Source organism: Mobula hypostoma, chromosome 16 (assembly GCF_963921235.1).
Source record: "Mobula hypostoma chromosome 16, sMobHyp1.1, whole genome shotgun sequence".
NCBI lineage: Eukaryota > Metazoa > Chordata > Chondrichthyes > Myliobatiformes > Myliobatidae > Mobula > Mobula hypostoma.
In genome coordinates, this window is record NC_086112.1 from 23,011,414 (window position 1) to 23,038,555 (window position 27,142).

The 27,142-nt window shown below is 42.1% G+C and overlaps 1 protein-coding gene across 2 annotated transcripts in view; it reads left to right on the plus strand.

Annotated features, from left to right (window-relative positions):
• The first annotated feature begins 420 nt into the window (after positions 1–420).
• camk4 (calcium/calmodulin-dependent protein kinase IV) overlaps positions 421–27,142 on the plus strand; it is a 115,058-nt gene continuing 88,336 nt past the window's right edge. For both annotated transcript variants that reach the window (XM_063069152.1, XM_063069153.1), the window contains exon 1: positions 421–782. In XM_063069152.1, coding sequence (XP_062925222.1) covers positions 658–782 — 125 coding nt within the window. In that variant the 5' untranslated portion in view covers positions 421–657. The remainder of the gene's footprint in view (positions 783–27,142) is intronic.

Consider the following 27,142-nt stretch of genomic DNA (forward strand, 5'->3'; position numbering starts at 1 on the left):
ATTCTCAGCGTTTTGCTGTATTGTGTAGGTTTCCAGTGTGGGCAATGTTTCGCTTTTCTTTCCTTTTGCTCCATGGTGAAACCCGAGTCGCCATGGCGCCAGGTGGAATGGCGACCGTTACCGGGGCGTGCATTCCCTCACTTCAAAGGTCCCAGCCGTCTTTTGGGGGGCCGCTCATTTCACCACGTGAAAGGATCTTTAAAATTTAAAGTTACTGATCCATAGACCACATTTATTACAGCATCTACCACCAAATTGGATAACACATTTACTGTTGTCAAACTTCACGCTAAGCAGGGGAGGGAAAAAAAAAGGAATTCAGGTGACTCTAAGCAGTGCGTCGGCGGTTGCTAGGTCCCGAGGAAAGGCGAGAGCCCTGTGTTCCAACATTCAGATTCAGAGTCGTTACATGGTCGTGCCTCCGTCTCGACCCAGACTTGCTTTATTCTGAGTTGGCACAACTTTTTGAATCGGTCTTCTTCCTGAAATCCAGGGGAAGAGTTGCAGGTTATTACAGAGAGTGTGCGCGTTGGCGGCCATTCTTCCCCTCCCACCCCAACCTCGGCACTGTTGCTGCTGCCTGCAGCCTGTTGGTGACCGAGCGCCGTGTTTATCTTCGCTGTGGAGGAAGGCAGTAGATCCCGGCCGCCGGTAGGGATGATGAAAATTGCCAACGGCGAGAATGTTGCCACAGCAGCATCGGATTGTGATTATTGGATCGACGGCTCCAACAAAGAGAGCGTCCTGGGAGATTACTATAATGTAGAAGCGGAACTGGGACGGTAGGACTGTAACTAATTCCACTTTCTTTCATCTAATCAGCTGTTCAAAACATGTCCCTGCTGTTTGCAGGTTTGAAATAAGGCGCTGTTGGAGAAAATGATTAACTTCCGAAAAAAAAATCTAAAAAACCTAATGTGCCTTGCCTGTTTCTGTTTAATCGGCGATCAAAGGCAAAATGAATAACGTTGATGCATCGGGGTTATATTCATACCAATACTATTTTATGAATATTATTAGCCGTATGTCAACAAGTACCCGAGACTAAGACAGTCCTTTTCGTTATAGGTTACATATATATATGCATATCAAGTACAAACATTTGTACATTCAATTCACTGCATTGCCTTTCAGAGGGCTGATGATTATGTAAAAGCCGTATGCCTTTGTAAATTTGCAATCTTTGAAAATCAAATACCGTTTCGCATCAGGAAGCAAGTGGTGGGTTTAATTGGGAGTGAAATAATGTCAAATATTTACATGAATTGATGAATCGCATAATGGCTTCATAAGCAGTAGGTAACTTTGGAAGGGGACTGTTAGTTGTTATAAATGATCCTCATTTATCGTAGGGCGAATACTAATGAGGATCTGCGAGGAGACTGGCCATTAAGCAGTTTCTGTTTTGTTCCTGGATTCGATTCTCTGTTGTGGACTCGATGCTCAGATGGCCATATCTGGTCACTTCAAATGTTTCTGACTGTAAATGAGTAAGTAGCTAGGTTTCATGCGGAATCGATAAACCAAGTTTGAATCTCAGCATGTGGGAAAGTTGATGCAGGCAACAAAAAAAATGTTTGGTAGACGGAACTAAAGCATTAGGTTTCTTGAACTAGACGTTACTCAGATCTAAGTGCTCTATCTGCTTCTAGACTTTATGGCGCTGTTGGTATTATTTTGCTTCTGAACAAGTGGTTTGAAGTTCCATTCCAGAGAGTAGTCCAAACATATATCTACCTTAATAATCCAGTGCTGTGCTGCCAAATTTCAGATGAGTTAATTGATTCTCTTTCAGGTGGAAGTGCTGCTTAGAGAAGAATAAGGGCATTTATCTTTCCCTTGACGTAGCTGAAACAGTTTATTAGTTTGAGAGAGCTTGCTGTGACAAATTGATTGCTACATACAGGAAGAATTTCTGAAGTGTACAAGTGTTTTGATGGCATGGAAATGTTATATAACTGTTTTTTCTGAGTAAGAAACATTAGCAGTTCTTTGTTACCTTGGCATGTTTAGAAAGACACACAAGAGCAAAATCTAAGAGGGGAGGAATGGAAGAGTATTTGCTTTGAAAAAAACATTTGATTTGTGAACTTAGGCCAAGGCTACTTATACTGCAAGCATATTAATGAACCTCATTAACATTCACTTAACTAGAAAGTCTACCTGCAAATGTCATGAACTCGTTGAGTTGGAACTTGCATACAACCAACAGCTGACTATGACAGTGCATGGTGCCATCTTCATCCAGACACATTTCAGATCATAACTGGGGACTTTAACTAGATTTGTTTGAAGAAATCCTTGCCCAATTACCATATAACCAGTAGCACCAGAGGTCTTAACACACTAGACCACTATTAAACTAAAATTAGGCATGCCTATGTTCCAAGCCCAGACTGCATTTCGGGAAACCTGATCACTTGGCTGTTCTTCTATGTACGTATATGTTCCAAAGATTAGGACAACAGAGGTGACCGCAGGAGGTAGAGAAGTGGCTACAGGATTGCTTCAAGTCAGTGCACTGGGCCGTGTTCAAGTACTCATCAGTGGATCTTAATGAATACACATTGGCTGACTCGAATGCTATCAAAACAGTTGTAGACGAGTGTGTCCCCACAAAATCATTCAGAGTCTTCCCCAACCAGAAGTCCTGGATGAATCATGAGATCCACAATCTGCTGAGGGCCAAATCAGAGGTATTGAAGTCAGGTGACTGAGAAAGTTACAAGAAGTCCAGGTACGACCTCTAGATCATATGGACGAAGTGGAAATTCTGGACTAAACTTGTGTAATACCCTGGTTTAAAATCATGCTTTATTGTAGTAATACAGTTATGCTGTTGGATATTTTATTTTTTGCAGATGTTCTCAAAATGCAATGTGTTCCTTTAATTACATAATCAAGTAATTTAGTTGATTGATATGTTAGGCTTGTTGGATTTGTCTTGTTAACATTTGGCCAATAAGATGCCTGAGAGCATTCTAGAAGGATTGAGGGGTAACCATTTTTCTGGAGAGATCTGGAGGAAGAAGGACAGAGACAAAAGAATGAAGATGGATAGCAAGCATGAATGAAGAAAATGGTGAAGTGCTCACTGAACCCATTTGAAGGACAGACACTGCTGTCGGAAAGTCCTCTTGCAGACAGTTGTCTCACAGAGAATGTACAGATAGCTTTTAAGTAGATAGTTATTGCATGACCCTTTGTCCTTGGACATGGCATGGATATTTAGTTGTGTTTTTCACTTGGACTGTGTTTTCAGGCAGAATTGTTCAGTACTGTGAGTAAATGAAGTGAAGCAAACTGGATTGACTATGCAATAATGAGCTCCAAAGATTGTGTGGCCACTCTAGACTAATATATATGAAATGAATCCTTTTTCTTTATTGTGTTTGTTACAGTTTAAAGCAGTTTGTCAATACTATTTCTATTTAAGTTTATACGGGTGTGAGTTAAATTATTCCTTCCTGTTGAACAGTAAATTTGCATGGGTGTGTCAGTATTCAAACAAGTAACTGTCCTATTTTCCCTTATAGAAACATTCAAACCCTCGTGTTTTGAGTTTACCTGGATCATATTTACCCTAAACATATTTATTTATTGGAAATTGCCTTCTCATCATTGTTTCCTATGCATTGTGAGTTTTGTTGATGTTAGGTTGGATCCATAGTAATAGCTAACTCAAGGCCAACAGCCTAACAGCCGACAGGCAGAGGGTTACATCTTTGGGGGCTTGTCCAGGATGGAATGCTGTATTATGGCTGCATAATGATTGGATAGCCTGTTTATTTGTGTTCAAGCCAGTGTTATTAAGTGTGTCATAATTAAGGTACTATGATATGAATGCTGTCAAGGGTTCTTGACTGAGGATAAGCCTGGGATTTTCTGTTACAAATGTGGAGAAGATGGACATTTCAAGTGTAGCCTCCTGGTAAGCCTCCGGCTCGCTCAGCTCGCTTTCGTCTAGGGGGAGCAGCCTTCAGCCCCACCAAACTGGGTAATCAAGTTAGTGTGGATGCCGTGTGATGTACCCCACACTGCCAATTAACAGACAGCATACAATGTACAATTTACAGATTACACTTTATAGATCTTTCTGGAACTATGTAATTAATAGAGATACAACATAAAAGGCGCCAAACTTATCAGAGTTCAACCACTTCGTGCACAACTGTTGGAGCTCAATTAATGGAGTCTTCTTTCCACCATTCTCCTTCAGTTTTCCTCCTGAAAAGTCCTGGGCCTTGGACTCCCTCTTGGGTCCGATCCTTGCCCATCTTAAAGCATCTCTCTCATCACGTCTCCTCTCTCTGTCCCCATTGCACCTTCTGCCCGAAGCCCACAAAAACAATACCTTACAGACACACAAGAAAGAATAACATCTATCCCTATTGGTTAGCAAATGAATACAATTCTGGTTATCAGTAATTATAACCCAAACAAGCTACTACCGTTAACTCAGCAGTTAACATTACAGAGGAGCCATTTTATTATAACATAACAAAGAAGCCATTTTATTAGCCTTAGCAGTAACATAAAAGAAGAAACCCCTTATGAGAAGCAGGAAATTTTTTGGAAGGTAAACTAGTGATGAATCAAACAGGAAAAAGAAAACGGGAAACTACAGAGGGCCCAATAATGGAACGGCTTGACATCCTGGAGCAAATACATTCCAATCAGTGTATCAATAGAAATATTAAAGTGCAAGACACTATTCATGAAGGCCTAATGGGGCCAAGTTCTGATGTATCCATACAGATTGAAGGCCTTTATGCCAAAGCCATACTTGACACAGTAGTTAGTTTACTCTGCAGATCCTTTTACAACAAGTATTTGATGCATTTACCATTGAAACCTCTATCAGTGCCCTTGAGATTTTGGGGCTTAGTGCTGATTATTACCTTTATAACGATTACTTGTCTTTGAAACTGGAGTGTTTGGAAGCGGATGTTGGAGTAACTGCAATTATCGATACACTAGTGTTAGTCTCCCCAAATCCAGTCACAGAAGGTAAAGCTTCCATTCTTGTGAGAACAAATACTTCCATTGTGAGAAGGCTCATGGGAGCAAACTTTCTGAGTACCCTGACTATGCACCCTAATTTTAGAGACACTTTTGAGAATGTGCAAGTTTTTCCTCTGCAGAATAATGAGGAACTATGTGGTATACTCTACTGACAAATTTGCTGTTAGTTGCTGCAAGAGTACTCACCACACTATCAGAGTGACAGAGGACACATCTTTCTGAGAGAGGTTCCACTGGTTAGCACCAGCGGAGTTTGAAGATGTTAGGCAGCACCTGAAACTCAAGGAAACTGGAATTATCACTGAGTCAAGGAGTCCCCATGTGTCACCTATAGTTGTTGTGAAGAAAAGGAATGGAGAAAATACAAATATGTGTTGATTATAGAACATTGAACAATCCCAGACCAATATACAGTTCTATGAATCGAGGATGCTCTTGTCTGCTTAAGTGAAAACAAATGGTTCAGAGTGTTGGATCTAAGAAGTAGGTATTAACAAGTACCAAAGAAATTGTTAAAGTTCCAAATGTTTACAAAGTCATGAGGACATGCCTATTTTGGTGGGAGAGAGAACGTAATACCCTGGTTTAAGACCGTGCTTTATTGCATTAATGCAGTTATGCTGTTCGGTATTTTATTTTCTGCAGATGTTCTCAAAATGCAATGTGTTCCTTTAATTACATAATACAATCAAGTAATTTAGTTGATTGATAAGTTAGGCTTGTTGAATTAACCAGTAGGATTTGTCTTGTTAACGTTTGGCAAATAAGCTGCTTGAGAGCATTCTCGAAGGATTGAGTGGTAACCATTTTTCTGGAGAGAGCTGGAAGAAGAAGGAGAGAGCCAAAAGAATGGAGATGGATGGCAAGTATGAATGAAGAACATGGCGAAATGCTCACTGAACCCATTTGGAAGGACAGACAGTGGTGTTGGGAAATCCTCCTGCAGGTAGCTCTCTCACGGAGAATGTACAGATAGCTTTTAATTAGCTAGTTATCACATGACCTTTTGTCCTTGGACATGGTGTGGATATTTAGTTATGTTTCACTTGGACTGTGTTTTTAAGCAGAATTGTTTAATACCGTGAGTAAGTGAAGTGAAGCAAACCAGATTGAATATGCAACAATGAGTGCCAAGAAATATGTATGCACTCTGCACCAATATATATGTAATGGGCCCTTTTTCTTTATTATGTTTGTTACAATTTAAAATATTTTCTCAATACAATTTCAATTTGTTTATACTGGTGTGAGTCAAATTATTGCTTCCTGGTGAACAGTAAATTTGCATGGGCGTGTCAGTATTCAAACAAGTAACTGTCCTACTTTCCCTTGAAGGAACATTCAAACCTTCATGTTTTGTACTTACTTGAATTTTATTTATCCAAAACATGTTTGTTTATTGGAAATCGCTTTCTCATTGTTATTTCCCATGCATTGCCAAGTTGTGTTGTGGTTAGTTTGGATTCGCAGTAATAGCTACCTATTTATGAGCCTACGGTGAGAGGTGCTCGTCAGTTGTGGCAGTGCTTAAATGTTAACTGTATCTCTTCTTATAAAGTAAGATCAAACAACATTGGCAACACCAGGGCTTTACTTCCAGATGAGTTTGGTGCCTTCGAGGCTCAATTTCACTGTTGAAACCTGCAGGAACCTTCATGAACACCCACAGTCCCCTGATGATTCTATAGTTTCAGTCTCTGAGACCGACCTGCAAGTGAGACTGAACCCACAAAAAGCATCCAGCCCAGACAAGGTACGTGGCCAAGTACTAAAGACCTGTGCTGATCAACTTGCTGGAGTGTTCACTGAGATCTTTAACCTTTTGCTTCAGCAGTCTGAGTTACCTGTCTGCTTCAAGAAGCCTTCACTTATACTGGTGCCTAAGAAGAACATGGTTACCTGGCTAATGACTATCACCCAGTAGCACTTATATCCATTGCGACGAAGTCCTTTGAGAGGTCCAGTTTGCCTACCGCAGGTCCACAGCAGCTGCCACCTCATTGGCTCTTCAGTCAATCCTGGAACATCTGGACAGCAAAGGTACATACATCAGGATGCTCTTTATTGACTACAGCTCAGCATTCAATGCCATCATCCTCTCAAAGCTAATCAATAAGCTTCAAGACCTTTGCCTGATTACCTCCTGCACAACTGGATCCTTGATTTCCTCACTTGTAGACCCTAGTCAGTTCACATTGACAACAATATCTCCTCCACAATCTCCATCAGCACAGGTGCACCACAAGTCTGTGTGGAAAGACCCTTGCTCTACACATAATTAGGCACGTAACCAAGCGGCACCTAATTAATTAGCTTGTTTATTTCGGCTTTTTTCTTAAAGATGTGCTGGGTGCATTCCGGCTACAGCTACACTGCTGCATGCTTCGCAGCCCGGTATCAGTCCGCGGCCCGGAGGTTGGGGACTACTGCTCCAAATAGACAATGACCCCAAGCATACCTCCAAAGCCGTGGCAAAATTGCATAAGGACAACAAAGTCAAGGTATTGGAGTGGCCATCACAAAGCTCTGACCTCAATCAGATAGAAAATTTGTGGGCAGAACTGAAAAAGTGTGTGTGAGCAAGGAGGCCTACAAACCTGACTTAGGTTACTTACACACTAGACGGGATAAATCCGTAACCGAAGCTTTTTCTCTTCGTTTTGATCCTCCGTCCACACTGAAATGGCGTTTTTCTTCCCTGAAAATGGAGATTTTCTAAAACGCCCTCCAGAGTGTGTAAATTTGAAAATGCTGTTTGTGCAGAGCAGTGTGGACGGGGTAAACAGATATTTTTAAAACCGCTGTCATGCCGTGCCGGAACAGATGGCGGCAGTGCGGCATTTCATTGTTTTCTTGAATGCAACCCCCCCCATACAACCTAACAATTTCAGAACAGACGGCAATGAGACTGAAGCCAGAAGAGTTAGAAATGTACTCACCAAATACTTTGACCCATAGCTTACTGAATAAATAAGTATACTCACTTTGCCCTGTTTTCTGTCCTTGCTTGTATGAAGGTGGTTTACCTATTTATGCAAGTACTTCTCTGACAATAGATGTGTATCAGCCTAATGTAACATTTTATGGAAATACAAAATAACACTGATGCAGACATGTTTTATACATTCAGCTAGGTGCTTTATTAATGTTCGTTGTCAGCCGGGTCATACTGTCTGTGAACTCCCTGTCGGTTGCCTCCATATGCTCCAGTATTTGTTTTTTTTAGTTTTAAGTCCTTCTGCGTGAGAGCCAACAGCAATTCCTTTTAAGTTTTTCTAGTCTGTAACTGGACAAACGTGCACCAAGTATACCACTTCCTTTTCGCTTGTTTTCTGTGTGTCCTACGCATGCCCAGTAGGAGGAGATTCAACCAAATATCTGTTTTAATGTGGACGGAGATATTTTTAAAAATGCCTAGTGTGGACGCCTATTGTTTTTACGCGAAACCAGCGTTTTCAAAATTATCCGGTCTAGTATGGATGTAGCCTCCGTTACACCAGTTCTGTCTGGAGGAATGGAACAAAATTCCAGCAACTGACTGTGAGAAGCTTGTGGAAGGCTACCCAAAATGTTTGACCCAAGGTAAAACAATTTAAAGGCAATGCTACCAAATGTTATTAGCCACAGTCATAAATGTAAAGCGTGTAGAACAGGGGACTGTAGAGGGAAGATTGAAAATCAGGCTGAGAGGTGCCACAACAACAACCTCTTAGTCAATGTCAGCAAGACCAAGGATCTGATTATTGACTTCAGGAGGAGGAAACCAGAGGTCCATGAGCTTGTCCTCATTGGGGGATCAGAGGTGGAGAGGGTCAGCAACTTTAAATTCCTTAGTGGTATCTTTTCAGAGGGTCTGTCCTGGGCCCAGCACGTGAGTGCAATTACGAATAAAGCATTGCATCACCTCTACTTCCTTAGGAGTTTGCGAAGATTTGGCATGACATCGAAAAGTTTTGACAAACTTCTATAGATGTGTGGTGGAGAGTATATTGACTTGTTGCATCATAGCCTGGTATGGAAACACAATGCCCTTGAATGGAAGATTTTACAAAAAGCAGTGGATAATGCCCAGTCCGTCACAGGTAAAGCCTTCCCCACCATTGAGCACGTCTACATGAAACATTGTCACAGGAAAGCAGCATCCATCATCAAGGACCCTGCCTCCCAGGACATGATCTCTTTTTGTTACTGCCATCAGGAAGAGCCTTTCGAGGTTTAAAGATTAAAAACAAATGTCAAAAATACAAACTTAATGGTTATATACGGGATTTTGAAGTTAAGAAATTTTTAGTGTATTTTGCTTCATATGTTAAGCTATGGTTAGATGATATGAACAGATACTGCAGTGAAAACTACAGTATCAATTCTTTTTCTGTAAAATTAAACTCCAATGTCCACAACTCAAAAAAGTTAAGATAATATTCCATTACTTTCATGCAAGGTTATTTAAAGTTCAAAGTAAATTTTAATATCAGGGTATGTGTATGTCACTACATACAATCTTTAGATTGTTTCCCCTGTGGGCATACTCAGCAAACCTATAGAATAGTAACTATAACAGGATCAATGGAAGATCAAGTAGAGCGTAGAAGACAACAAACTGTGCAAATGTAAATATAAATAAATAGCAATAAGTAATGAGAACATGAAATAACAAGATAAAGAGTCCTTAAACTGAGATCATTGGTTGTGGGAACATCTCAATAGTTGAGTGTAGTTATCACCTTTTGTTCAAGAGCCTGATGGTTGAGGGGTAGTAACTGTTCTTGAAGCTGGTGGTGGGAGTCCTGAGGCTCTTGTACCTTCTACCTAAAGGCAGTAGTGAGAAAGGAGCATGGGCTGGGTGATGTGGATATTAGATGGTGAATGCTGCTTTCCTACAACAGCATTTCATGTAGATGTGCTCAATGGTTGGGAGGGCTTTACCTGTGAGGTATTGGGCTGAATCCACTAAAATTTCCATTCAAAGGCATTAGTTTTCCCGTATCAGGCCATGATGCAGCCACTCAATATGCTCTTCACTACGCTCTTCATTACGTATCTATAGAAGTTTGTCAAAGTTTTTTAAGTCATACTGAATCTACTCAGCCTCCTAAGGAAATAGAGGTGCTATTGTCATGTAAATGTACAAACATTTGTAATTGCAAAGAAAGCACGTGTCCAGGACAGATCCTCTGAGATAGTAACACCCAGGAATTTAAAGTTACTGACCCTCTCCACCTCTGATCCTCTGATAAGGACTGGCTCATGGACCTCTGCTTTCCCTCTCCTGAAGTCTACTATCAGTACCTTGGTCTTGCTGACATTGAGTGAAAGGTTGGTGTTATGACACCACTTTGCCAAATTTTCAATCTCCTTCCTGTATGCTGATTCATCACCACCTTTGATACAGCCCAGAACAGTGGTGTCAGCAAACTTGAATACGGTGTTGGAGCTGTGCTTAGCCACACAGTCATTGTTATAAAGCAGGCAGAGCAAGGGGCTAAATACACATCCCTGTGGTGCACCTGTGTTGGTGAAGATCGTGGAGGAGATGCTTTTGCCAATCTGAACTGACTGGAGTCTGCAAGTGAGGAAACCCAGGATCCAAAATTGCACAAGAAGGTATTGAAGCCCAGGTCTTGTTGTTTACTGGTGAGTTTTGAGGGGATGATGTTATGAAATGCTGAGCTGTGATTAATAAAGAGCATCCTGATGTATGCTCCTTTGCTGTCCTGATGTTCCAGGGTTGGGTGAAGAGCCAATGAACTGGCATCTGCTATGGACTTGTCGTTTCGATAGGTAAATTGGAGCAGATCCAAGATGCCTGTTAGGCAGGAACTGATGTGTTCCCTCACCAACCCCTCAAAAAAACCTCATCAGTGGATATAAGTGCAACTGGGCGACAGTCATTGAGGCAGGTCATCACAGTCTTCTGGGCACCGGTATGATTGAAGCCTCCTTGAAGCAGGTGGGCATCACACACCACTGAAGTGAGAAGTTGAAGATATCTGTGAACACACCAGCCAGTTGGTCAGCACATGTCTTTGGTGCTCAGTGAGGTACGTCATCCGGTCTGGATGCTTTCCTTCTCATCCTCCTGAAGGCAGCCAACACGTCAGCTTAAGGTACTGAGACAAAAGGATCATGTTCTGATGATCAATGTGAGCATAGAAGGCATTGAGCTCATCTGAAGTGAAGTCCTGCTGTTCCACATGTCTCTTCAACAGGTACAAGATCCTGCTCATGTATAATTTATAAATAGTATGAAAATTGTTCAGGCTGTCTGGATTTTTATCTAAAACTCTCCATGAGTAATTACCTTATTGATATTATTGATGCTATGTTTTACCTGTTCAGTGTTCCAAGGGAAAAGAATGAAAAAAACCATTGAAAGCATTGTTCTGCTTCATTCATGTGATTTGTAGAAGTTGTCCTTTATTAATACAAATTCCATAGGTCAGGTGAAGAATTTGAGACGATTTTATGCATTACAAAAATTGATTATTTGATTATCATATTTGTGGAATTCTCTATGCTATATGTACATTGGGTAATATTCCTACATTGAAGATACTTTGGTTTTAAATTACTTTTGAGAAAACCATGAAAGGCAATTATACCAATGCAAAGCTTTCTTATTTTGTCTTGAGTCTGGAGCTTTGTAAAGAGGAATTAACATTGTACAGTATGTATTGGTAACTCTGCCGTGGATGGTCCCAGGCCCGGCTGTGAAAGGAGAAAGATTGGGCATGGGGCTAGCAACCCCATCTCATAAAAACCCAGAGCTACAGAAATGCCAATAGAAGCTCTGAAGACTTCATCCCTGGGAGATCTTTGCATAGACGACGTAAATTGGGCTAATCCTGGGGACAACTTTAAAGACTAGCGAGCTTCTGTCGGCAGCCCATGCCCCAGTAGGGGTGATGACCTTAAGAAAAAAGAAGAATATTTATTGGCAAGAGCGACTTGTAATCTTTGTGTGGTCAGTGAACCTCTTGCTGCTTTGTATGGGTAGCTCAGTGGGGGTCTTTGTCATTTCTATTCAGAACACCTACTGCATCTATTGACCCAGTATGAGAGGACAAGATAGGACAGCTGCTTTAATAATATTCTCTTTAACTGATTATAGAATTAACTTTTCTCCTCCATTATTACTAAAATCTTATTAGGAAGGATACTATTACTCCAAACTTAATGGAAAGTGATAAAGCTTGGGTTTGTAGTAAGATTCACTTTCAGGCAACAGGCATGCGCTGCTGATCATAACTTGCCAAAATTTATGTTTTGAAACTGCATGATCTTCATAACGTTCAGTTTTCTTCAATTTAATGAAAAAATACCTCCCGTATTAACAATTTACCCAATTCTTCTAAAAAAATACATGTAGCTCTTTCCTTTTATTTCAGCCCTTGATTATTTCTCTTGTGTAGAGTACAACAAATAGACAGAATGCAGTATTATTCGCTATATAAATAATTAGAATTAATTATTCTTAAGTAATCAGGATCTATCTGAACAGAGTTATTGGACATCCATAGACATAACCTCAGATTGCATGGTGATTCATTTTATATAATATTGTGTTTTTGGGTGAAACATTGCTTCATGGTCTTAGCATTTTAAGAGTTCTTTGTGCAGTATTAACAACTCTGTTTTGTGTAGTATACTGTAATCATAAGAAAGTAACCATATGGCAATTCATTTTGTGAAGAGGATTTAGATGATGAAGGACAGTGATACATTTTCAATTCACTAAGTCCTGCAGTTAGTGGTGTTTACAATTGCTTGTACTCATGCCCTTTACGGTGATAGAGGTCGCAAGTTTGGTAGATGCTGCCAGCGTAGACTGTGCATGTAACTGCAGTGCATTTTGCAGGTGGCCAGTATGTGCCAGTGATAAAAGAAATGAATTTTCTAAGGAGGGAAGTTGATGGGATGCTGATCAAGTGGTCTGCATTATTCTGGCAGTTTAAAAGTTGCTGCCACTGTACTCATCTAGGCAGGAGTTTATATTGACATACTTCTGACAGTGGAAGGACATTAGATTTGTCAGGAGCTGGATTAGCCACCATAAGCTACCCAGCCATGGACCTGATTTTGTAACTATTTACATGACTTTTAAGATATCAGTGGTAGAAAACTTGATAATGGTAATGTTATTCAATATCAATAGATGGTTAGACTTTCTCTTATTTGATTGCTAATTGCCCAGCCTTTTTATGGCACCTCCACGCCATCTGCAAAATACGGGATTTCCCTGTGGTGAGCCATTTTAATTCCTATTCCCATTCCTGTTCTGACATGTCAGTCCATGGTCTCTTCTTCTGCCATGATGAGGCCATGGACCAACATGAAAGAGCTCCACTCAGGTGGAGGAGCCACACCTCATATTCCATCTAGGTAGCCTCCAACCAGATGGCATCAACATTGATTTCTCCAGCTTCTGGTAAATTTTTTAACCCCTCCCCCTCCCCTCTTCTTCAGCTCCCCACTCTGGCCTCTTACCTCTTCTCCTCACCCTGGTGCCCCTTCTCCTTCCCTTTCTCTCATGGTCTCTTTCTCCTACCAGATTCCGCCTCCTTCATTGTGGTAAATAACTCAATCCCACTCTGCCATAAAAAGGAATATAGATGGAAGAGCAGTAGGTACGTATCTAAGTAAGCCCTCAGCACCTTTATGCAATCTTGCCTCAGTTCTTCACAAATTTGTTCACAGTATATGCAACCTTCAATAAAGCCTTCGACCATTATGAGGCCACTCATTAGTAGTATTCCAACACCAATCATTTCTGAGCAGCAGCGTGTTTTAATTACTTCCATGTGTTTAATCCATTGATAATATACTATCTCCAGTTGAATAGGTGGGATTACAAAAGGTTTGGGTGATACTTGCCCAGTCAAAACTGAGTATCTCAAAACGTTAAAAACCACAAATTGCAACTTAAAGATCCCTTCTTGTCAGATATGCTTGAAGTAGCAATCAACAAGCAAGTTTCAGGAATGTCCTGTTAGTGACAGGTAAAATAGATAGAGAATAACCATAAGAAACAAACAAACAATCTGTTAACTTATTCTTAATTAAATCCCCTAGACAAACCCAATATTCCCCTTTTAGATGACAAGAACCAAGCTCACTCCCTTTGTAGATCTGATCCTCATCACACAACAGAGAACTAGCAACAGTTGGCATTGTAATGGTTGTGGCATCAATTGTCACCATTCACATCTAGAGTAAGGTCTATATGGAAATCTTAGAGCTCCAGAGCCACTGGGATTGAGTTACCTGGGGCTCATTATAATCTATAATATTGATCCTGATTTATATTCAAATCAACAATGCCATTGCAGTAGTAGATAAATGTGTGCTTAAGGTAATGAGGGAATTAATGCTGAAATGCTGTCTGGACCAATCCAATATTTAAATTGAGCCTCCACTTGCAATTTACATGACAGAATACTGATTGCTTCAAAAGTATTTTGCAAGGAATCCGAAATTCAAGTTCAATATGTCAGAAATCTTGAACAACATAGTTTATTTAATGTTCTGTAAAAAAAAGTCTTGTTAGTAAAATAACTTTGCCAAATACTCCCCGAATACTCCAATCTTCCCAAATTCAAATTCCCAATTTAACTGTTCACTAATGAACAATTCCCCTCATTTTTTCTTGGAAATATGGGCATCTCATATCTGGAGTAGAGGTGCGTTGACAAACGGTCAACATATTTTGGTGTCCCTGGGTACGCTTGGGAAAATAGAGGTCTGGGGCCCTAGTTTCAAGCTGAACCACCCATGGAGTTAGGATATTAAAATTGGAAAAGGAAAGGACAAGAAGAACTCAGGGGTTCGGATGATTGGAGGCTCACATTCTTAAATATTTATTAAGAAAATGGCCCAACTATGAGGCGTAGTTAGGGAAGATGGAGAGTGGAGGGTCAGGGACCTTGGGGGATGCATTGTGGAAAGCAGTTAGTGAAAAGAAATCAAATAAATTACAAGTGATTAAAAAACGCCATTATAATGGGATGTATACGGACAGATCTCATTGAAGTGGAGAGAGAAAAACAGAAACTGACAGAGGAATGTGTGTAACTGTAGGGAGAGCTGGAGAGGGCAAGGAAAGAAAATGAAATTCTGAGGGCACAGGGTCAGGTGAATTTGATCCACATGACTCCATTTCAAACTTGGTGTGAATGCTTAATGAGAGAAAAGGAGAAATGAGAAGAATATAAAAAGGTGAGTACAGAAGTAAAGAAATGGAAAAGTCAGTGTCAGTATTTATGGACTGCTATGAATCTCGAGTAGAAATAAGCAGCTGAGAACAAAGGCAGCGCTGACCACACCAAGTGTTTAAAATAAATTGAAAAGCTGCATGGTCAACTCTCAGCTCAGAGAAGTGTATGTGCATTTGGTGCGAGGGCCGATGATGTTAGTGACGTGGATTGGGGTAATTTAGTGTATGAGGTGACACACTACGACAGTGTGGATGATTAGGGAAGTGTCCCTCCTCCCCATGGATTTTTCCAGGAGGGAGTAGAAATTTCAATACTCATTGCCCCAATGGCACCCATGGTAATGGAGAGAATGCAGGAAAGTAGCATAGCCAGGGGCAAAGGTTGTGACGCGGTATTCTACCCCTTTCGACGTGGCCCAATTGACTGCTATAGTTGCGAATATACCTAAGTGTGGAGTGGGAGACGATACTCGGGAACTTTTCCAGTGCACTCAGCAGTATAGTATAACTCATGGTTTAGATGAAGTAGAGAAATGGAAGTTAATCCTTCTGTGTTTAACTTCAGTGTTACACTCAGCTTTTCTGGAGGAACAGGCATAAGGCCAGGGAGACTGGGTGATTTACTGGAGGCTACATTAAAAGCTGCAAGGGTTAATCAAAATGATCCGGTGGGGGTTTTGCATAAGTGTGGACAGCACAAAAGAGAGCACCCCTCTGCATTTATGACGAGGTTGTGGCTGGTTTTCTCGAGTGTTTATGGTCCTACTTTGGATAGGCAAAATTTGACCCAACGACATAGTAGTAACTGGCTGAGGACCTTGGCATCTCAGTACAGTACTCAAAGCTGCTATTTCAGCTGTGGTAATCTGGTTCATTATGCCCAGAATTTTAACCAAATCCTAACACACAACAGAGATGGGGGTTACAGAAAGGTGGGGATTTTGGCTGATTTGGGGGTGTCATGCATTAAACTTGTTGAATGTTGTTTACTTGTGTATGATGAACAACTTACAGCGTCTCTTTATTTTAAGGTCTTTGAGTAACGCATTCTCTCAGCTTTGTCAGATTGTGACTGAGTATTTTGGCAACAGTTTAACCCTAAGGAACTAGAAATCTTCTGTAATGGTTTAAAGTGTGAATGGTTTTGTATGTTTTAATTATGTAAAATGTGGCCAGTGTGAGTTTTCTTGAGAGAATGTGCGTCTGAGAGAGTGCAAAGGCTGTGCCCTTAAAGAGGTTGCATCGATGTGTCACGGCCACCACCAAGCAGTTTTTTTTTCTTTTCCTTGGTTCTTTCAAAAATGTGTAAATGTTTTTCATGGTGGGAATTAATTGTTTAAAGTTTTACAGTTACTTGCAGAAGGTTCTGAAGGAAGAGTAGTGCAAAGATAGATTCCAGAAGGGGATATGTCTAGAGTGCTTATGAGATGGTTTTTTTTAAAGAGTAGCTTGTGATTGAGCCCTCTAGGGGATCAGCTGCACTGGATTGGGTGTTGTGCAATGAACCAGAATTGATTGGAGCTTAAAGTAAAAGACCCCTTAGGGGAGAGCAATCATAATATGATCAAATTCACACTGAGATTTGAGAAAGAGAAGCTAAAATCAGATGTATCAGTATTACAGTGGAGTACAGGGAATTATAAAGGCATGAGGGAAGAGTTGGCCAGAAATAATTGAAAAAGAAGTCTGGCGGAGATTATGGCAGAGCAGCACTGTGTGAAATTTCTGGAAGGAATTCAGAAGGCACAGGATACATACGTCCTGAAGAGGAAGTATTCTAAAGGAAAGATGACACCACTGTGGTTAGTAAGAGAAGCCAAAGCCAACATAAAAGCCAAAGAGAGAGCATATAATAAAGCAAAAATTAGTGGGAAGTTATAGGATCAGGAAGCTTTTAAAAAACCAACAGAAGGCTACTAAAAAAGTGATTAAGCAGGTAAAGATGGAATATGAAAGTAAGCTAGTCATAATATTAAAGAGGATACCAAATGTTTCTTCAGATACATGAAGGGTAAAAGAGAGGTGAGAGTGGATATTAGACCACTGGAAAACAATGCTGGAGAGGTAGTAATAGGGGATAATGAAATGGCGGATGAACTGAATAAGTATTTTACGTCAGTCATCACTGTGGAAGACATGAGCAGTGTGGTGGAAGTTCCATGTGTCAGGGTCATGAAGTGTATGAAGTTACCATAACTAGGGAGGAGGTTTCTGGGAAACATACATGTCTGAAGGTAGATAAATCGCCTGAACCAGATGGTGTGCACCCCAGGGTTCTGAAAGAGGTGGCTGAAGAGATGGTGAAGGCATTAGTAATGGTCTTTCAAGAATTACTAGATTCTGGAATGGTTCGAGAAGACTGGAAAATTGCAAATGTTGCTCCACTGTTCAAGAAGGAAGAGAGGCAGAAGAAAGGAAACTATAGGCTGGTTAGTCTGACCTCAGTGGTTGAGAAGGTGTTGGAGTTGATTATTAAGGATGAGGTCTCAGGGTACTTGGAGGCACATGATAAAATAGGCCTTCGTCAGCATGGCTTCCTCAAGGGAAAATCTTACCTGACAACTCTGTTGGAATTCTTTCAAAAAAGTAACAAACAGGATAGACAAAGGAGAACCGACTGATGTTATGTACTTGGATTTTCAGAGGGCCTTTGACAAGGTGCTACACAAGCTATGAGCCCATGGTATTACAGGAAAGATTCTAGCCTGGATAAAGCAGTGGCTGATTGGTAGGAGACAAACAGTGGGAATAAAGGGAGCCTTTTCTGGTTGTCTGCCTGTGACTAGTGGTGTTTCACAGGTATCTGTGTTGGGACCAATTCTTTTTACATTATATGTCAATGATTTGGATGATAGAATTGATGGCTTTGTTACAAAATTTGCAGACAGTATGAAAATGGGTGGAGGTGCATGTAGTTTTGAGGAAGTAAGGAGGCTACAGAAGGATTAGGAGAATGGGCAAAGAAGTGGCAGGTGGTGTCAGGAAGTGTATGGTCCTACATTTTGGAGGAAAAAATGAAAGAGTTCACTATTTTCTAAATGGTGAGAAAATACAAAAAAAACTGAGGCACAAAGGTACTTGGAAGTCCTTGTGCAGGATTCCCTAAAGGTTAATTTGCAGGTTGAGTCTGTGGTGAGAAAGGCAAATACAATTTTAGCATGGGCTTTGGAGGAACGGGTGACAGAGTGGAGGGAGTCAGAGTAGGAGGGCTTTGGCTCAACAGGGCTTCGGCGAGGTAAGCTACTTGTGAGGAATAGGAAGCATGTCTGTAAGGCTGGTATTTTGTACTGGATGTCAGATGTGGGATGTCAGGAGACTCCCAGCCTCCCGGATGGGCACATCTGCCCCAGGTGCGTCGAGCTGCAGCTCTTTAGAGATCACGTTAGGGAACTGGAGATGCAGCTCGATGATTTTTGTCTGGTCAGGGAAAGTGAGGAGGTGACAGAGAGGAGCTATAGGCAAGTAGTCACACCGGGGCCTCGGGAGACTGATAAGTTCGTAACAGTCAGGAGAGGGAAAGGCAAGAGTCAGCTACTAGAGAGTACCCCTGTGGCTGGCCCCCTTAGCAATAAATACTCCTGTTTGAATACTGTTGGGGGAGATGGCCTACCTGGGGGAAGCAACAGTGGCTGCGCCTCTGGCACAGAGTCTGGCCCTGTGGCTTAGAAGGGTAGGGAAAGGAAGAGGATGGCAGCAGTGATAGGGGACCCTATAGTTAGGGGTCAGGCAGGTGATTCTGTGGATGCAGGAAAGAAACACGGATGGTAGTTTGCCTCCCAGGTGCCAGGGTCAAGTATGTTTCTGATTGCGTCCACGATATCTTGAAGTGGGAAGGAGAACAGCCAGAGGTCGTGGTACATATTGGTACCAACGACATAGGTAGGAAAAGGGAGGAGGTCCTGAAAACAGACTACAGGATGTTAGGAAAGAAGTTGAGAAGCAGGACCTCAAAAGTAGTAATCTCGGGATTACTACCTGTGCCACGCAACAGTGAGTATAGGAATAGAGTGAGGTGGAGGATAAATGCGTGGCTGAGGGATTGGAGCAGGGGGCAGGGATTCAGATTTAACTTAGAAATATAGAAAACCTACAGCACTATACAGGTCCTTTGGCCCACAAAGCTGTGCCGAACATGTCCTTACCTGAGAAATTACCTAGGGTTACCCATAGCCCTCTTTTTCTGAGCTCCATATACCTGTCCAGGGGTCTCTTTAAAGACCCTATTGTATCTGCCTCCGCCACCGTTGCTGTCAGCCCATTCCACACACTCACCACTCTCTGCATTTAAAAAAAATACAACAGCAACAACTTACCCCAACATCTCCTCTGTACCTACTTCCAAGCACCTTAAAACTGTGCCTTCGCATGCTAGCCATGTCAGCCCTGGGAAAAAGCCTCTGACTATACACATGATCAATGCCTCTCATCATCATATACACCTCTATCAGGTCACCTCTCATCCTCCGTCGCTCCAAGGAGAAAAGGCCAAGTTTACTTAACCTATTCTCATAAGGCATGCTCCCCAATCCAGGCAGCATCCTTGTAAATCTCCTCTGCACCATTTCTATAGTTTCCACGTTCTTCCTGTAGTGAGGTGACCAGAACTGAGCACAGTACTCCAAGTGGGGTCTGACCAGGGTCCAATATAGCTGCAACATTTCTGGATCACTGGGACCTCTTTTGGGGCAGACATGATCTGTACAAAAAGGACGGGTTACACTTGAATCTGAGTGGGACCAATATCCTGGTGGGGAGGTTTGCTAAGGCTATTGGGGAGAGTTTAAATAGAATTGCTGCGGGGGTGGGAACCATGCTGAAGAGACTGGGGAAGGGGCGGTTGGCTCACAAATAGAGAAAGTTTGTAGGCAGTGTGAGAGGGGGGATAGGCAGGTGATAGAGAAGGGATGCGTTCAGACTGATGGTTTGAGATGCATCTATTTTATTGCAAGAAGCATCATGAACAAAGCAGATGAGTTTAGAGTGTGGATCAGTACTTGGAGCTATGATGTTGTGGTCATTACAGAGACTTGGATGGCTCAGGGGCAGGAATGGTTACTTCAAGTGATCGGCTCCAGATGTTTCAGAAAGGACAGGGAGAGAGGCAAAAGAGATGGGGGCGTGGCACTACTGATCAGGGATAGTGTCATGGCTACAGAAAAGGAGGAAGTCATGGAGGGATTGGCTACTGAGTCTCTGTGGGTGGAAGTTAGAAACAGGAAGGGGTCAATAACTCTACTGGGTGTTTTTTATAGACCACCCGGCAGTATCAGGGACATCGAGGAGCAGATAGGGAGACAGATTCTGGAAAAGGTGTAATAATAACAGGGTTGTCATGGTGGGAGATTTTAATTTCCCAAATATTGATTGACATCTCCCTAGAGCAAGGCGTTTAGATGGGGTGGAGTTTGTTAGGTGTGTTCAGGAAGGTTTCCTGACACAATATGTAGATAAGTCTACAAGAGGAGAGGCTGTCCTTGATTTGGTAATGGGAAATGAACCTGGTCAGGTGTCAGATCTCTCAGTGGGAGAGTATTTTGGAAATAGTAACCATAATTCTAGTTCCTTTACCGTAGCATTGGAGTGCGATAGGAACAGACAAGTTAGGAAAGTGTTTAATTGGAGTAAGGGGAAATATGAAGCTATCAGGCAGGAACTTGGAAGCATAAATTGGGAGCAGCTTTTCTCAGGAAAATGTACAGTGGAAATGTGGCAAATGTTGAAGGGATATTTGTGTGACATTCTGCATTGGTACATTCCAATGAGACAGGGAAAGGATGGTAGTGTACAGGAACCATGGTGTACAAAGGCTGTTGAAAATCTAGTCAAGAAGGAAAGAAAAGCTTATGAAAGGTTCAAAAAACTAGGTAATGATAGAGATCTAGAAAATTATAAGGCTTGCAGGAAGGAGCTTAAGAATGAAATTAGGAGAGCCTGAAGGGTTCATGCAAAGGCCTTCACGAGCAGGATTAAAGAAAACCCCAAGGCATTCTTCAAGTATGTGAAGAGCAAGAGGATAAGATGTGAGAGAATAGGACCAATCAAGTGTGACAGTGGAAAAGTGTGTATGGAACTGGAGGAAATAGCGGAGGAATTAAATGAATATTTTGCTTCAGTATTCACTACGGAAAAGGACCTTGGCGATTGTAGGGATAACTTACAGCGGACTGAAACGCTTCAGCATATAGGCATTAAGAAAGAGGATGTGCTGGAGCTTTTGGAAAGCATCAGTTTGGATAAGTCACCAGGACCGGACGAGATATACCCCTGCCTACTGTCAGAGGTGAGGGAGGAGATTGCTGATCCTTTGGCAATGATCTTTGCATCATCAATGCGGATGGGAGAGGTTCTGGAAGATTGGAGGGTTGCAGATGTTATTCCCTTATTCAAGAAAGGGAGCAGAGATAGCCCAGGAAATTATAGACCAGTGAGCCTTACTTCAGTGGTTAGTAAGTTGATGGAGAAGATCCTGAGAGGCAGGATTTATGAACATTTGGAGAGGCATAATATGATTAGGAATAGTCAGCATGGCTTTGTCAAAGGCAGGTCATGCCTTATGAGCCTGAGTGAATTTTTTGAGGATGTGACTAAACACATTGATGAAGGAAGAGCAGTAGATGTAGTGTATATGGATTTCAGCAAGGCATTTGATAAGGTACCCCATGCAAGGCTTATTGAGAAAGTAAGGAGGCATGGGATCCAAAGGGACATTACTTTGTGGATACAGAACTGGCTTGCCCACAGAAGGCAAAGAGTGGTTGTAGACAGGTCATTTTCTGCATGGAGGCCGGTGACCAGTGGTGTGCCTCAGGGATCTGTTTTCGGATCCCTTCTCTGTGATTTTTATAAATGACCTGGGTGAGGAAGTGGAAGGATGGGTTAGTAATTTTGTTGATGACACAAAGGTGGGGGTGTTGTGGATAGTGTGGAGGGCTGTCAGAGGTTACAACAGGACATTGATAGGATGCGAAACTGTGCTGAGAAGTGGCAGGTGGAGTTCAACCCAGATAAGTGTGAGGTGGTTCAATTTGGTAGATCAAATATAATTAGATTAGATTAGATTCAACTTTATTGTCATTGTGCCAAGTACAGATACGAAGCCAATGAAGTGCGTTTAGCATCTGACCGGAAATGCAAAGAATAGTGTTATTTACAAAATAACTGCAAATAAAAAAGTGCTACAGCACACAAATATAAAAGTACTGAGATAGTACAATATGGATGCAATACTGCTTAGTGCTGTGATGAGCGGTTCAGCAGTGTCACAGCCTCAAGGAAGAAGCTCTTCCTGTGCCTGCTGGTGCAGGAGCGGAGGCTCCTGTAGCACCTACCAGATGGGAGGAGAGTAAAAAGTCCATGGTTAGGGTGAGATAATGCTCTTCGCCCTGCCCAGGCAGTGTTTATGGTAGATGTTCTCAATGGTGGGCAGAATATAGTATTAGTGGTAAGACTCTTGGCAGTGTGGAGGTTCAGAGGGATCTTAGGGTCGGAGCCCATAGGACACTCAAAGCTGCTGCGCAGGTTGACTCTGTTGTTAAGAAGGCATATGGTGCATTGGCCTTCATCAACTGTGGGATTGAGCTCAAGAGCTGAGAGGTAATGTTACAGCTATATAGGACCCTGGTCAGACCCCATTTGGAGTACTGTGCTCAGTTCTGGTCACCTCACTACAGGATGGATCTGGAAACTATAGAAAGGGTGCAGAGGAGATTTACAAGGATGTTGCCTGGATTGGGGGGCATGCCCTATGAGAATAGGTTGAGTGAACTTGGCCTTTTCTTCTTGGAGCGACAGAGGATGAGAGGTGACCTGACAGAGGTGTGTAAGATGATGAGAGGCATTGATCATGTGGATAGTCAGAGACTTTTTCCCAGGGCTGAAATGGCTAACACGAGAGGGCACAGCTTTAAGGTGCTTGGACATATGTACAGAGGAGATGTCAGGGGTAAGTTTTTTTACGCAGAGAGTGGTGAGTGGGTGGAATGGGCTGCCGGCGACGGTGGTGGAGGTGGATATGATGGGGTCTTTTCAGAGACTCCTGGATAGGTACGTGGAGCTTAGAAAAATAATGGGCTATGGGTAACCCTAGGTAATTTCTAAAGTAAGTACATGTTTGGCACAGCATTGTGGGCCGAAGGGTCTATATTGTAATGTAGGTTTTCTATATTTCATTTCAAGAGGACTAGAATATTAAAGCAAGAATGTAATGTTGAGACTTTATAAAGCACCGGTGTGGCCTCACTTTGGAGTATTGTGAGCAGTTTTGGGCTGAAAGTGGAGAGGGTTCAAAGGAGATTCACAAAAATGATTCCAGGATTAAATGGCTTGTCATATGAAGAGCGTTTGTTGACACTGGACCTGTTTTCACTGGAATTCAGAAGAATGAGGGGTGACCTAATTGAAACCTATTGAATGGTGAAAGGCCTTGATAGAGTGGATGTAGAGAGGATGTTTCCTATGATGGGAGAGTCTAAGACCAGAGGATACAGCCTCTGAATAGAGAGGTGTCCTTTTTGAACGGAGGTAAGGAGGAATTTGTTTAGCCAGAGAGTGGTGAATCTGTGGAATTCTTTGCCACGGGCAGCTGTGGAGGCCAAGGCTCTATGAATATTTAGGGCAGAGGTTGATGGATTCTTGATTAGTCAGGGCATAAAGGGATACAGGGAGAAGGCTAGACATCGAGGCTGAGAGGAAAATTGGATCAGCCATGATAAAATGGCCAGCCTGCTCGATAGGCCAAATGACCTAATTGTGCTCCTTTTTCTTATGGTCTTATGGTCTAAAATGGGCTTAGTAATAAACGGCAGCTGGTAATGTTTGAGGCTTTCTTTCATGATTGGAAGCTTTCGCACCATAGCTCATAACAAACTTGGCTCATTTGCTAACTCTGCTAACAGCCACCTTCAAAAATTAGCACACCTCTAGGGTTGGTATTATTCGAGTTCAACCAAACAGGAATATTGGAATGCTCTGAGGAAAGAATGAAAATTGTCATGAATGCTGTGTAAATACTGCCCCATGCAAAGTTATCATTTGCCAGGAATAACAGATCATACACTGGCACACAATTATAGTGGAAGTATATTTTCCAATATTTCAATTTTAACTAACAGTTAACGGAAAAAGAAAAGACAAAGGGTCCATTACAGTTAAACCAGTTTAAATGAGCAGATAAATGTTGGAGCTTGTTTCTGTAGTAGTTGGGTGTATTGCTTTACTCACAGCACTGAACTCCCAACATGTCAAACTCCCCTCAGACAACATCACGAACAAACAGGCTAACTCAGAAGTATTGGCACTTCCTCCTTGAAACCATTCATCTGCACAAAGTACTCCCTGCGATGGGGTCTCCCATACGGGTGGGATCCTCCCAGCATCTTCCCTTGTGTTCTTCTCCATACCTCCTCACAAAGGACCCCAAACCAGAATACCGTCCTCCAGAAATCTGATCCTGCCATCTCTCTCAATTAGTATCCCACTGGGAAGAATGTAACAACACTCCCAAAACAAACCTGACTGGCTGACACAACATTCTTTTGGACAAATAGCTCCTTATCTTTAGCCAAAGCCAAAACACTGGTCTATGAAGCTTAACTAACAGGACACACTGCTAAAATAAAAATCCCAGACATCCCACCCGCAAAAACTCATTTCAGGGAGGTAGCATCCCCGCCCCCTGCAACCCCATATCCCGTGTCCCCCCCGGTCAACCTCCAAGTGTTTATGTAATACTTTGTTTAGTGATTTTGTCTAATCTGTAAACCAAGTTGGGTATATGCAGAAAATGTGACATTAAAATATGTGCTTATATTATCATGTTTATTTTTATTACAACTTTAAGCAAGTCTACAGGAAGTTTGGCCTCAACACGTAGGACAGGGATCCCCAACCTTTTTTGCACCGTGTACCGATTTAATATTGACAGTATTCTTATGGACTGGCCGACCGGGGCGGTGGGGGGGGGGGCGGTGGTGGTTGTTAATCACGACCGGAATATAGGTGATAAGTCATCTATTAGACACTTATAAGTGGCTAATACACTCAATTTCTTTTCTAAGAGGGTTTATCCAGCGAATTTAATATTAAGCACACAGTGCATATTTTCCTTGCATGAATATAGTGATAAGTCAATAGCATCATAACATTTTAAGTAACGTTTGGATATTAAACACACCACATATTTTCCTTGTATGAAAATATAAAATCATTGCAACACACCAATATCGCTGAACCAGTGGGAGCCCTGAGCTTGTTTTCCTGCAACAAGACGGTCCTATCGAGGGGTGATGGGAGACAGCGATACTCGAAGGAGGTTCCTTGTGTCCAGTCTATTCCACAATTTAGTTTTTGTTGCATTCATTGCAGAAAACTCCGCTTCGCAGCGATATGATGTTGGAAATGGAAGCAACGTTTTCAGTGCTTCCATGGCTATCTCAGGATATTCAGCCTTGACCTTGATCCAGAATGCCAGCAGAGATGTTATGTCAAACAAACTTTTCAGCCTGCCATCATTTGCAAGCTTGAGGAGTTGATCTTTCCGCGCTGACATGGATGACATGTGGGTAATGACCCCGCGAGCGCTCATTCAACAGTGGGCGTGACAGAGAATGAGGAAAGGTGCAGCTGACTCATATCGTTTCATATCACCAAATCATATCATTTCCTCGCGGCCCGGTGGTTGGGAACCACTCTTAGCACGAAGAGAGACCAATCAGGATGCTCGCTCTCCCTCTCCCTTTCTTTCTCAAAATATCAATTTCTGTGATATTGTATATAATTTCCGGGCATCAGGGAGCCACTATCGATATGCGGGAGACTCCCGGAACTTCCAGGAGAGGTGGGATGTCTGAAATCCCTCACAGCATACCAGTAAAAATAAAATAATACATGTTCTTAATCAGGGCATTACAATATGAATATTAAATTTGCAGATGACATAAGCGTTGGTGATAATGTTAATAGTAAGGAGGGAGGTCTAGACCACTGAATAATATTGATCACCAAGTAAGCTGGGCAGAGCATTGGCAGATAGAATTCAATCCTGATAAGTGCAAATATTTTGGGGGGCTTAATAATACTAGGTATAGATTGTGAATGATGAGCCCTTTGACAGTATTTTGGAAACAAGGAGTTACATCACTGTTCTGTAAGGCAGTGGTCCCCACCCTCCGGGCTGCGGACTGATACTGATCCGCGAAGCATGCAGGGGTACAGTGGTATCCAGAACGCACCCAGCACTTCTTTAAGAAAAAAGCCAAAATAAGCAAGCTAATTAATTAGGTGCTGCCCGGCACGTAAATGTCGGCCCAGGTCAGAAGCATCTTATTCACAACCTGGCAAAGAAAAAGAGGGGAGACTGCCAGTAAGGATGTTACAATGTATCTTTTTTTTTATCAGGCTGCTGTGGTTTAAAAGTTGGAAGTGTCTAAGTTGGGGCTACCCCAATCCATTCGTCAAGGAAAGACAGGATCAAATGGCCTAGATCATCAGACAGCGTCGCCTGGATGCAGTTCGATGATGATCTAGACGGCATCCTGGAAGTTGCCTTAGCAGTTCTAGTACACAGAAAGATCGACTCACAGCCATAGCGTACAATCTAGCTAAGGAACGATTTGGTCCAATGGAGCGGAGGAGCCAGCCCGAGTTACCGCGGCAACCAAATAAGAGGGAAATGGAGGTTCGTCACTTGAGAGGCGAATTAAAGACGCTCAACAAGAGGTTTAAAACCAGCTCACCAGCCAAAAAAGAAGGTATCATGGACTTAACCAGCATGTTGCGGGAAAAGCTGTGCAAATTCCGGAGGGCGGAACATCTACGACAGCAAAGAAGGAAGAAAGAGAAAAAGCGAGCGCAGTTTGTGGGAAATCCGTTTAGCTTCACCAGGACTCTCCTCAGCCAACAAAAATC